Here is a 13,031-nt window from a genome sequence, read left to right on the forward strand (position 1 = left end):
AATCAATTCTGTAGCATAATGTGTTGTGTTGAATTGGTCAAACCTACTATCAGTCTCTAGAATACAATTCATGTCGGTGAAAAGTGGAAAAAAAAAAGAGGACGTCAAATTTAGCAAATAAATAGTTTGTTTCATTTGTTATTCTTCTACATGTACAACCTTCTTTTCACTTAGAGATGTGTGACCTATGGAGCCACTCGGTATTCAAACAAAGCCATTTCATTCATGGCTCCTTACGCAACTCTCATCAATCACCAGCCCATTACAATGACAATTTTCATTAGCAAATGACAGGTAAACATTATGCAGCAAACAAATGTTCACATCTCAGGAATATTACCTTGAATTATGTGGCTTATTACCATACCAAATTGATTTAAGTGGTCATTTTTCTTACCCTGGAGGAACCAAACAGGATTAGTATGTGCGGGACAAAACAAAACAGGGAAATGGTAGAGCCACTTTATGCCGTCACTCGTCACATTGCGATTAGTTTTGGTTGTGACTTCTCGCATCCGGAGTTAGTCCCGGGAGGACTCTTGACAGATGAGTAGAGAGAAAAGCGGGGTGAAACTCTTCATCTTTCCTCTCTCACTTCTTACTGACACCAAAGCATAACTGGTAGCTTGGAAGATGAATTTCTGCAGCCTCTTTTGCTTTTTTCACAGCTCTCCATCACTGCAAACACCAGTGAGACATCCAGAGCAGAAAAGTTAAGACAGCCTTGTCCTCATGTTTCCAGATTGTAAATCGCTTCTGAAACTAGGACCAAATACTAGTCAAATCAGGGGCTTGTCTTCCTCTTGGGGCTTATTATATGTGTGCCTTTCCAGTAAAAGCTTAGTGACACAGGCGATGATATCAGGATGCACCAAGCAGTCTAACAGGTCATTAGTGGTTATTACTGTGTGTACTGGTTCCTCATAATCCACTGAAGAGTTCTCTGATGTCCCATCAGCACAGTCACATGGTTTACATTGAGTTAAACCGTGGATACATTCATATTTTCCCTGGTGGACTCTGACAGCAGATGCAAGCTTTGTTTTCGGTGCTGTATCTGAGCTGGCCTCCGGATCTTTTGTGGTCGTTCCCCTCGTTCCTGGTGAGTAATCTTGCTGACAGCGTACAGGAGTGAGATGTGGTCCGAAGGGAACGCTGAAGGGCACAGAATCTGTTACCAAATCGCTGTTCTTCCTGATTTGTCCTCTGGAGTCCCGCTTGACTGGATGGGTGTCTCTCGGGTCCTGGGTCAGTTTGCCGTGGCAGAGGCCCCTCTGTCTTTGAGCAAAAGCTCCCACTGCCAGGTTCACATATTGCATGTTCTCATTATGGGATGCTACTCCTTCCTGCAGAGACGTAATACAAACACTGTTACAGATACCAAACCCCACCTGCCACATAAAAAATGCAAAACATTTGACTTCAGTTAGTTCCATAAAAACACACTACTGCAGAGAACAAAAGGAGTTAATATATTCTCCTTACTCCCCCACAGATCCAACCCCCAGTTGAGGTAAATGAAGTAAAAGGAACACAGCTTGCACCGGTTTTCTCAAGTTTTCTTACAAAAACTTGCCATCTGAATAATTTGAAAGAAGCTATAATCAAATAATATTAAACACACAGTGGCTCTAGAGTTTGTTTAATAATTGGTTTAATTGGTCTATCATCAGAGTAATTACAACTTACAATTACAGCAGCTGGTTACTAAAGGTTTTGGGGGAACCTTCTGTACTCTGAGCTTATATTAATGTCTCTGTTTACATGCTGACAAGCTGAGATAAATTATACTGAACTGGTCCTGCAGAACCCTCATTACAACTCATATAGCTGTCTTAGAAAGACTGCAGTGAAATGACTGACATTATTTTTCTAAATACTTTAAACTCTCTGAACTCTATAACTATAAACTATTCAGATTTATAGTGCCTGATATAAAGCTCCAGTATAACACAATATTATATGTCAGCTGTCTACCTTGGTAAAAAAAAAAAAAAAAACAGCTCTAAAACAAAGTTTGAGGGTTTTTAAGTTCAGTCCCTCTCCTCTTTGTAGTTACAGGAAGCATCCCAGGAGGTTTAGTCTCTCCCCAACATCTGTGTTTCTATACAGCAGCTCATACTGTGACTACAGAGTAAATGACCTCCTGTAGGCGGGATAAATATACCCTCCAAAGTGGTAGAAGAAGCCTGACTGTGCCAACTGATACACAGAGAAAGAAGAAGGTGTGGGAGGTACAGTGGTTAGTAATCTATCATACGCAGACAAGAGTCTCATCAAGCTCGTGGAGGTCGTGATGAGTTCAAGCACAAACATCAGCTATACTTTACACCAATAATGTTGCACCATGGAGGACTTCTTGTACCGACCGAAAACAGTTAGGTGCCGTCTACAGAGGTGGGCTATCTGACCCACTGTATGGGTGTTGAGTCAACAAAACAGAAACACTATTGTGGACTGTAGAGTGAATTATTGTAAAGTAACATACCATCAAGATATATTTAAATTGAAAGTCAATGGATGATAATATGGAATTAATTCTCAGACCTAATTTAGGACACTACCGAGTGAAAGGATTGACATGAGCAGTGACCAAATGTGTATCTTATCCACCATACAGTCCCCTGGATAAAAGCCCTTCTACAGTGAGACGTGAGTAGTAGACAGAGAACCATTTCAGACACAGCCTTGAGGTTTTTCAAAGCTAAACAGAAACAAGAACGTGTAAATCTTTCACAAAGACTACAAACTGTTTAAATATTTATGCCTGCACAAATAAGAGCAAGAGGCAGCCATCAGGGAGCTATTGATTCAGTATTGAATACCTCAGTGGGATTGAGCCAGTTGTCACTGTTGTCATCACTAGGTGCACTCTTAAGGGCGCAGACAACCGCCTTGGTCACAGCTTCACTAACCCTTGCCATGTCATCCACTTCCTGTGCAGGAACAGAAAACAAAAAGCCAGGCAAATTAAATACGAGTACTGCATATTAAGATAATTACAGTGAACAGTGAAGACGGTGTGGGGGTACACTGCAGGCACGTTTTGTTGTGTCGGTGACCTTGCAGGGGAAGCTGGAGTGGGACCCACTCTTTGAATAAAGATTTGTCTGGCGATGGGGAACTTTTAATGCTGCACACAGTCCTCGTTGTGCACACACTCATCATAATGACAGGGAATCTTTTACTGCCAGGCCTGTTCATTACTCAAAGCCTTCATCTGGGAGCACTGAACACTGTTAGGATCAACCCTGGTAACAGCTCTCTAGGGCAAATGTAGGTGGAACATCTTTTCAGATTTGAGTTTAATAGTTCAGGGTTGAGGGAGAGACATTATCGGGTTGCTTACCAACTCGATCCAGGAGTTGACGCTGACGGTGATGGGATCCAGTGACTCCACATAGTGCCACCAGTGTCTGGGGACATAAAGCACCTGAGCAGAGAAGATAAAAGTCCTCAGAAGCTTAAATGGATTAAGTGACCACCACCCACTCCCTTCCCATTTGTCTTTAAACCTTTGTGATGAACGCTGAGGGAATGCATAACTGTGCTGACCACCCACAAGATGGCAGCATACACCTTTTTCTCCCACAGACTCAGTGGTTCATCCATTCATAAAGTGACTCTATTAAAATGGGCAAGCCTTATTGATTCTCAGCCTCCTCAGCAGTCCTGATTCATTCATGGCCTGTGGTCTGACAAGACAAGAGGAATGATCTGTCCTTTCCTGTATGAGATTGCTGTAGATATCATAACTATCCATTTTGTGTCATACCTCCAAGTGTAGAGTGAAAGTAATCTAAGACAAAAGTCCACTTGTAGCTTTCCACTGCATGTGAAATGCCAGTCGCAACACTGAAGAGTTCAAGGTGACTGAGTTGACTGTGGGTGTTCACAGTCTGCCTCCTAGATACAACCACTGATTATTGTGGGACTAAAGGACCAGATTATGGTAATTTGATAACACCTGAGCCAGTTCCATTTACTAAATGAAGAGTACGAGATGCTGTTGAAAGCCTTGAAAGCAAATTGACCTTTTTTCTTTGTGCTTGAGACTTTTTCACCACATGATGTTCCCAAAGGTCAAGAATGAATGTCACTGCTCAAAATTGACTGGCCAGGGCTTCTTGATGGGACTGTAACTCACTCATCTAACTGTATAACCATCATCCTTTTCCATTAGGTAAGATAAGCACAAGTGATCTGCTAAAGCATCAGTGGTAACCCTGACCTGCACATTGCTTCTCCAGCCTTCAGAGTTCCTGACAGCTGGGTTTGGTGTTGCTGATAGGAGAATATTTAGCACGCTCCGGGAGCTCAGGCACATACAGATAGTGAAAAGAGACAGATGGCTAATTGCTTTGTCACCATTTTGACTCTTGAAGAACAAAACAATGCAGCTAGAAAATGAAACAAGGAAAAGTAGGACGAATACATCCAGGAAGACTTTTGCAGTAATTCAGAATTGAAAAATACTTCAAAAGGTAGCTGAGGACATTTCTGAAAAATCAGGGCACTGTGACAGCCGTCTTCTGATTGAACAACGCCTCAATCTTAACTGTCCTCACACTGAACTCCTCTGCTTCTAAAGCAGAGTGAACCTAGATTTGACCCTGTTACTTTTCTCCTGACAAGACATCAAGAGTGATGATGCAGCTGACTTTAATGTAACTTAACCTTTCACTTCCTTAAATATAAAAGCTCCAGTCTGTTGAAGGTGACGCACTATAAATGAGAAGGCCAGACTTTAATTGGAACACAAGTCACAACCGTTGCCTTGCTACACACTTTTATGGAGGACAGCATGACAAATAAATCTCACTGTTGAGTCTACTTTTACATGTTCAGCTTAAGGACCAATAAAGATATATTTTATGGTTACTGCTTCTGTGTCACAAGCCGTCCATCACATAAATGTGGAACCAGTGTTGCATAACGTCAAACTTCGGCAAATCACTCACGCTGGTTTTGCAATGATTTAAAGAAAAGAGGTATGATGTTCAATGTTATCCAAAAATGCAAATCTGTAATGATATTGTACAGCCGGCTCAGTATTAGCTATGATACATGGCTCACAGGTCAATATAGCTACAACATTTTGACACAGTTTGAGCAATAACAAAAAATAGTGATAAATGTCCAACACAATCCGCTAAAGACCAATTTGATCCCATCAAAATATCTTTTTTTTTCTAACAGACACTCTAAAAAGTGATTTTCAGTGTTACATAAGATGAATAAAAGCGGGAAATCCTCACAATTGAGAAGATGTAACAAGGGACTACTTGGCATTTTTGCTTAGAAAATGACTTAAAAATTCACCAATTATCAAAAGAGAGGTAGATTATTTTTCTGCCAATCGACTAAATCATTTCAGCTCAAACCTTCACAGTAGTAAAAAACATACAAAATAACCTGTTATCACAGCAATTAAAATTGATTCCTTTCACAAATAGATGCTTCTTTATTTACAACTAAGTTTAAGAACAAAGAAATGTAATCATTAACAAATATCTGAATTTGGTTAGAATAAGGATGTCCAAACAACTTATTTGGTCATGAAATGAAACTGAACACCTTAAGTGTACATTTTGTGGTTGTTTACTTAATATTAGTGCACCCTTTAGCATTCAATGCATGTAGACCCTTTAGGGTGCAGAACTGATCACAGTTAGCCAATAATGTGACCTCTGTGATCTATTACATTTGTGTATTGTGTAAAACATTTAGTCAATAAGCCTGACCTGTCCTGGCTGCAGAGTGACGACGTGGGCCCTGGCTCCCTGAAATTCAGGGAACCTCCTCAGGTCTGGATGGAGAACGTCCACCTGGCTGAAGACACTGGACTCCTCATAGGGGATCCTGGTTGGGTAAAGGTTAACGGTGTCCTCTGGAGGAAAGAGGTGCCAGCGCTTCCTACACACAGGAAACGTCACATTTAGGTACAAGTTCAGGTTAAAAGAGTGAGATTAGGGATTGTTGTTAGAAAGGAATTCAGTTGTTGTTAATGTTTTAGTTAGCCATATATCCACCTATGATGGACCCAAAGTGGAAAACATTGAGAAACAGGAGAAAAGTAGATATTTTCATTATGTATTACTCCAATTAATTAAAGCCATATCAGTGGTTTATAATATTATCTGCTCACTAGTCACCAGGTGGCTACTACAGTGGATGATGAATAAAAACTGATTGAACAAATGATTTTTGTTTTTCTTGGTATGACGTTTTGTAAACAGTTCCTTTTTATCAGAGGAATCAAAATGCTTTTTATTCTGGTAGATGACAAACTGACAAGGCCGATCGTAAATCCACCACCACATGACCCACCACTGTCACAAATGTCATGATATCAATCAGCACTGTTGTATTTTCATGGATCAGCAGTGTCAAAGAACGGCTTGAGCTGAAATTCATTCCATTTGAGATCAATACCAAATAAAAAGAGCCTGAGACCCAATTACAAGGAGTGAGATAAAACGGTTGCTCTGTGGGAGAACAGAGGAGGGAGATAAGATACAAAAAGACCTTTTCCCTTTTGTTTCATCTCTCATGGTGCCCTATATAGCGCCTCACCCTCGGTCTCCATTTCTGTCCCGCTCTGGTGAGCTCTGCGACAAATTAACTCTCCTTGAGAGGGCAGAGGACAGATTACACTCTGGGTAAGCAGTCACAGTACCCTGCACCTTTCGCGTTGCGGATGAGCTATGTGGTTAACAGGCAGAAAACCTCCACCAGCATCGGTGTGTGGTAAAATACTATCCTCAAACTTCTTTATGCTCAGTTGCAACTTCTCATTGTTAAAATTGCACAAACTCATTATCACAGATATGACAGGCCAATGTCACTTTTGGTTTTACATCTCTCAGAGGGTATATCTCTCTTTGTACTTTTTATTCTTTTGCCCAAAATGAAAATCAATGTACACTTTGGTTTATTTAATGTGGATTGTTGGAGAAAGTACAAATCAGACGCACACAATAAAACAGATTACAGTGAGAGAAATTAGATCATGGAAAGAAGTCAGAGAAATGCTCTCCTGCATTCTCCCATATTTCTGAACCAGTATTTGGGCTGGCTCTGCAGTTCAGAGCACAAAGCTATTTCTTGCTGTACTGACCATTTTACCATATTACAAGTTCCAAGCCCCTTAGACCACTAGTTATGCCTTACTGTATTCTGTATTTATAGAGAATATATAATTATATTCTACAGGAAATTCAGGCATATGTTTACGGCAGGATGTATGAGAGTTATAGTACAGGGCTTAAAAACAACTTTTTCACCACGCTCCTTAAACGGACAAAGGGGAAGGCTACCTGCAGATGTGTCTGAAGAAATGTTTTGCCTCATGAGCACAGACATTGGCTGATGCCAATTGTTTCCAAATGCCGTATAATTGGCCAGATTAATCTGCCAATTTATCGATAGACTGATTAGTCGGTCTATAACTAAACACGGTGGTCCAACATGGCAGCCTCCACAGAGGGAGACCCACGGCATCTGCTGATAAAAACGGCTCATTCTAAGGTAACAAAAACACAACGATTCTTATATTCAGATGATTATACACTAATGAAAACATACCTATGAATATTATATTCCATTTCTGCCAACAGATACACTGGATCTTTAAATATCCCTCTGCTCAGCTGCAGGTCTTATTTTTGGCCAAAACAAATATGTGACTGAACATTTGTCAGTTAAAACAGCCATTGAGTAGAGGTTGAGAGGCGCAGCGAGCTCGAGGCTATGCATGTAATCTTTTTACGTCTAATTGAAATCAGAAAAGTATTTGTTGTGTACAGACAGGCTATTTGCAACCTCAAAAGTAACTTGAAGATGTAAAGACCTGGAGAGGAACACAATACTCTGTAACCTATGCAGTGGCATTTATCAGTGAGATGAGTACCATGTTTTGTTGAAAAGTATATTGAAATATAAAGTAAAGTGAAATGTAGTGTGATTAATAGGAGATAGTACTAAGTGCTTTTTTAAACCATCCAGTTAGACTGAAGTGAATTTTGTAATTAAAATTACATAAGACAAATGTTCGATGCAAAGTGTTTTTTAAGAATGAAGCTTACAGCAAACACGCAGCGACAAGTAGTGATAAAATGAACAATACAACCCTTCTTGTTTATGTGAGGTTTCAGAAATAGGATTGCTGACTTGTACCCAAGTCACTTTGGTGTTTATAAAGCAGCAAACGCAAGCAATGAACCTTCTTACCGTCCTTGTACCTGCAGTACAAGGTTACAGCCATAAGAGTCCAGGTGGCACGGTGTGTTGGCCCCCTCTGTGCCGATCCATAACGTGCTCTCTCTCCCATTGCGTCCCTCATAACCAAACTCGGACCACTTTATATCCTGCAGCACACACACACACACACACACACACACACACACACACACACACACACACACACACACACACGACATTCAAATTACAATTATCAATCCGAAATAATGTGAAAATATAAATAAATGTTTTTATTTAAATAAAAGTTGCCATTCTTTTTGTCCGTGATAATGACGTGACATGGAAATAAGCCTCACATTTTACCAACTGTCACAACTCTGCTAGAAGCTCACAGGTGCACCTCATCAGCTACTTTGACAGGACCTATTATAGGTGACCAATGTAGGTGTGTGTGTGTGTGTGTAGAGAAACCAAGCGACACTATTTGTCATCTTTCAAGGTAAACTGGTCTGTCAGTCATGTCCTGTCAGAGCACAAAGCTGCAGCAATCGCGTCGGCATCCTGAATAATGAAGTTATTACCATATATGCAGGCAGCTGTAAATGACAGACTGGTCAATCTAGCCTCCAGGCAGCCTTTTTCCCTAACACCATTTATCCTGTAAAAAGCCCATGTCCGCCTGTCTCAAAGGCATGAAAGTCAGTGGGTAATAATTGCAGGTGGATGCCCAATAAAAATGTATCACTGAGATAAAAATGAAATGAACGGGTGGCAGTGGCTTGAAGACGGATGACACTTTTATGTCTTTACATACCCGAGGACAAGAATAGCAGCTAATATAAAGCCGTTATGGGCAAAAGCTTAACATTGTAATTAAAAATGTCAAAACAAGGAGAAAAATGTTTGAATATAAATAAGCATTTTTTTTTTAATGAGACCAGGAGGGAATATTTTGGCTCTTTCAATTTGTTTTTTTAATGTTTTTATTTAATGTTTAATTTGTTGATAAGCCAAAGCTCTTGCTAATGTTAGACAGCAATCACATGGGAAAATGTTTTCTAAATTAAACCAGCTTCTAAATGTGCTTATCATCTTAAAGAAAAACATTTATTTATAACATTTCTTTACTATGGACACATTTATATCATGAAAACAAAACTAAAAACAGGCTTTTAAAAATTGACTTTAGCTTCTCTTTCATTTGTTTAAATTTGGCAACATATCTCAACCTGGGTGTAAAATATGCTCTCACTTGAAGCTTAATACATTTCACTATTTCAAAGTCAAAACCAGATAAGCGATGATGGCCTGTTTGCTGTTCTCCTTACATCCACCCCTCTTTGCTCTGACTCCACTGTTAAATGCAGTGAGTGACATTTGGTCAATCATATTTCAAAATGTGGCCCTATTTTTAAAAATTAAATGATCTAAAGATGACTTCTTTTTCATGGTGATTCATGGCTGCAGAAATCTCAATACTGCAGCATACAATGGTATTCTAAACAACAGTGTTCTTCCAACCTTGTGGCAACCATTTCAGTTTCAACAAAACAAATGCCAGGTCCATAAACAAATAGTTTTCCCAGTTTGGTGTGGAAGAACTTGACTGGCCTGCACAGAGCTCTGACCTCAACCATCTGTCTATGTTCATTAACAACTCATGCAAGGCTTCATCATCAAACTACGTATAAAAATTGTTGTTGTTGTTGTGTTGTTCTTGCTGCAATGTCATTCAATAATCTGAGGTGATAATTAACTAACACTAAGCTTTTAAAACTATATCTTCTAAAACTGACCTGAGACCTGAATGTATGCAGAAGGGTGATTACCTCAAACATGGAAGGCTGATCTTGAAACAGTACAGCGATGTATTTGTAGTCAGCATACGCCCAATACTCTGACTTGGGGTATTTAAAGAAAGGCCCTACATCTGTCCCAGCCTGGTCCCGGGTCCAGCTGAGAAAGTCCGCCAGTTTGGCCTCCACATAGGAGCACTGGGTTTCAAACAGAGGTGCTACGAAAGAAGGAGAATATAGCAAGAAAAAACAAAAACAAGAAAGAGAGTAATCACTGGAAAATTGTTTTAAAATTTCAGTAAAACAATTTAACTGATCTATGGTAAACCAAATGCAATTTATATACCAGAATAAACAGCACTATGCATCATCACAGGGGCATGAAATTTTGTTGTACCCTGCTTTTATGAGAAAAATAAATCACAGTTGTAGTGATTTACTCGCTTTTGTTTTAGTAAACTAAGTGTGTCTATGGTTGAGTGATGCCATTCATAATCCATCATGAGCAATGTCCTCCTGTCAGCTGTTGCAGCTGAAAAAAATGATTTAGAAATCTAATTAGCTAGCTTTATCAGAGGACGCACTCTTAGTGATTCATCACAGCAGGAGTCGTTACTGTAGCTGTTTTAGAAGCACATGGAGGGCAAAATACACCAGATGCTCAGAGACAGAAACCCTGTGTGTGTTTTTTAATGCTTATGTGACATTTTATATCAGATCATTTAACAGCTTCCAATACTTCATTAGGTCCTGATAACTACAATCTAATAATCTTTAAATCATCACATGTCAGAGGATGAACTACACAAGACTGGAGGTAATTATTATGTGCTTACTGAAAACTGGGTGAAAGTAGAGAACTGGCATATGAGGCACTGTGCACTGATGTGATCAGGAGCACAAAAACAGAAAAGCTTATCAATTTACCACATTTAAATTGATAAGTTATTACCTATGCTGGAAGTCACAGTGCATTGACAGCTTCCAAAATAATTTTAGGACACTAAAATCCCCACCTTTTATGGAATAGGTAAATGCAGGGGTGGACGTGGCATCCTATGAGCCTAACATCTTTAGTGTTTGTTTTTTTTAATATTACCCTAATTTCGTATCTTTTTTTAAATGATATTCTGTATTGTACTCTAACATCTATATCCATCTATGCATTCATCATAGTTTCAGTAATTTCAAAACGTAGCTTGAATTGGATCTTTTTAGGTCACATAAGTTTTCACTCTGCATGTTCAATCCAGGTGACACAGGAATTATTTCAACCCAGATTAATGGGGTCATCCTGATTAATCTTCTGAGCTTACTGTTGGTCTCATCTTTCCTCCCAAGTCTAAATCGGACTAGTTTGTCCCCAAGGCAGCCAGACAGGTGCTCTGCAGTCCAGTGGAGAACAGGCCAGCCACGGGTCATGTCCATGAAGACTGCGGGCTGCTGTAGATGATGCAGAATCTTCTGGGTCTCCTCTGGGCTGAAGGGTTTAATGGAGTCGGGGGCAGCCATGGCCTGTAGTACACACTGATAGCGGGTTGACACACAGAGGATGTAGATACAGACTAGCTGATAGACAACTGGTGTTTAAAGTAGTTGTGTTACCTACGTGTTGTCATTAATTCACTGAAAGTCCGTTTTTAAAGTTACACTACATTAGAAACACTGTCACCACTACATAGTTTATCCTCCAGGAAGTCTTTATTAGTACACAACTTTAATCAGACTTTAAGGGGTCCTTATTTAAAAAGTCTGATACTATTATTTGTTTAAGTTAGATATAGAGTATCGTTTTAACCCTCCGGATTCAATCGATTTACAGCGTATTATTACTATAGTGTTACTAGTAGTCCATTTTAATAGCAGTTTGTTCTCTATAAAGAATGATGTAACATATTTTCACAATCATCACTCTGGTGATTGATATGATTATATTTCCCACCTGGTCGAACTAAAGCGCTTTATGTCAGTAATGGTCCATCCAGATAATAAAACTAATTGTTAACTAGCTTTGAGAACCAATGAGCTACTTGGTTACGTAACGTTAGTTTGGGTGAGGAGCCTCAGCTTTCTGAAACAACAATTCAGATAAAACTAAACTAACTTCTGTTCCCGACAGAGCGCTTTTTAAATTGTCAGACCGTCAGCAAACAATATTCACAAACAACCAGACAACGCCAATAGCTAGGCTATGTTTCTCAGCTAAGGAGCAGGCTTTACTGTCAAATCACTTTCCCAGGAGAGCTAACGTTAGCTAGCTTCGCGGAAAGAGGGGGGTCTTTTGATCAAACAGTGGGCTCACCTTTCACTACACGTGCAGTTGAGGTTCGGGCGGAAGTAAACAAACCTCACATGACAGTGTATGGTTTTTATACGACGGGAACGCCCCACTGTGAATCTACTCCATTTTGGCTCTGTGGTTGCAGCAACAGTCCCATTCAAGCTAATCCAACAGGCCAGCCAAAATGGCAGCCCACTGACCACAGTTTCCACTAACGCAACTATGTCCGGTCGGGCATGCGCAGTAAAGTTAAGTGACAGAAAAGAAGCTATCGGCTGTTTTTGTTGTTGTGGTCGACAGAAACCCGGTCAGACGTCCATTTCCCGTTGCCGTACTGCTGCTAAACCCGGAATTTTAACTGAGCTGACAAACAGATAGCCACTATGGGTGCCGGTTCGAGCACCGAGGCCGAAAGGGAGCCGCTTCTTGTCCCTTCTCATGCGGAGACAAACAGTCCTCCAGTAAACAGCAGAGTGTACGGGAGAAGATGGCTGGTTCTGACCCTGTTTTCCCTGCTGGGACTCATGCAGGGGATGGTGTGGAACTTCTGGGGTCCCATTCAGAACTCGGCCGTTCACGCGTTCGGCTTCAGCAAGTCCGACATCGCAGTCCTGGTGCTGTGGGGCCCGGTGGGGTTCGTCCCCTGGCTGCTGTTTATGTGGTTAATGGATAAAAAAGGTGAGTTGTTCATATTTGGTACACTGTGTCCTATCTTTACGTTGTGGTGTTTCGTCTCGTCGTTGTCCCCCCCT

General features: G+C 40.4%; 2 protein-coding genes across 3 annotated transcripts in view; one reads left to right on the forward strand and one right to left on the reverse strand.

Moving 5' to 3' along the window:
- Positions 1 to 109: 109 nt before the first annotated feature.
- On the reverse strand, positions 110 to 12,533 carry hspbap1 (hspb associated protein 1). Of its 2 annotated transcripts, XM_051404319.1 has the most exons (8): positions 12,301 to 12,533; positions 11,315 to 11,525; positions 10,032 to 10,216; positions 8,233 to 8,369; positions 5,745 to 5,916; positions 3,350 to 3,433; positions 2,826 to 2,936; positions 110 to 1,346 (listed from the first exon to the last, which is right to left on the reverse strand). In XM_051404319.1, the coding sequence occupies exons 2-8, from the start codon at positions 11,508 to 11,510 to the stop codon at positions 780 to 782; spliced, it is 1,452 nt and encodes a 483-aa protein (XP_051260279.1). In that variant the 5' UTR covers positions 11,511 to 11,525; positions 12,301 to 12,533; the 3' UTR covers positions 110 to 779. The 2 variants fall into 2 exon arrangements, with proteins under 2 accessions (XP_051260279.1, XP_051260280.1); XM_051404320.1 differs by lacking the exon at positions 12,301 to 12,533 and having other exon boundaries at positions 11,315 to 12,290.
- The window catches only part of slc49a4 (solute carrier family 49 member 4), a 45,973-nt gene continuing 45,462 nt past the window's right edge, over positions 12,521 to 13,031 (forward strand). Inside the window, exon 1 of the mRNA XM_051404321.1 lies at positions 12,521 to 12,957. Within this exon, the coding sequence (XP_051260281.1) occupies positions 12,663 to 12,957 (295 nt within the window). The 5' untranslated portion in view covers positions 12,521 to 12,662. The remainder of the gene's footprint in view (positions 12,958 to 13,031) is intronic.

Source organism: Dicentrarchus labrax, unplaced genomic scaffold, assembly GCF_905237075.1.
Source record: "Dicentrarchus labrax unplaced genomic scaffold, dlabrax2021, whole genome shotgun sequence".
NCBI classification, from domain to species: Eukaryota; Metazoa; Chordata; class Actinopteri; family Moronidae; genus Dicentrarchus; species Dicentrarchus labrax.

Coding starts and splice junctions, on each gene's coding strand:
- hspbap1 (XM_051404319.1), bottom strand. CDS start 11,510: ATGGCTGCCCCCGACTCCATTAAACCCTTCAGCCCAGAGGAGACCCAG. Junction 8,370..10,031: donor ATCAGCCTTCCATGTTTGAG/GTAATCACCCTT, acceptor TGTGTGCTGCAG/GATATAAAGTGGTCCGAGTT. Junction 5,917..8,232: donor GTACTGCAGGTACAAGGACG/GTAAGAAGGTTC, acceptor TCCTGTGTGTAG/GAAGCGCTGGCACCTCTTTC.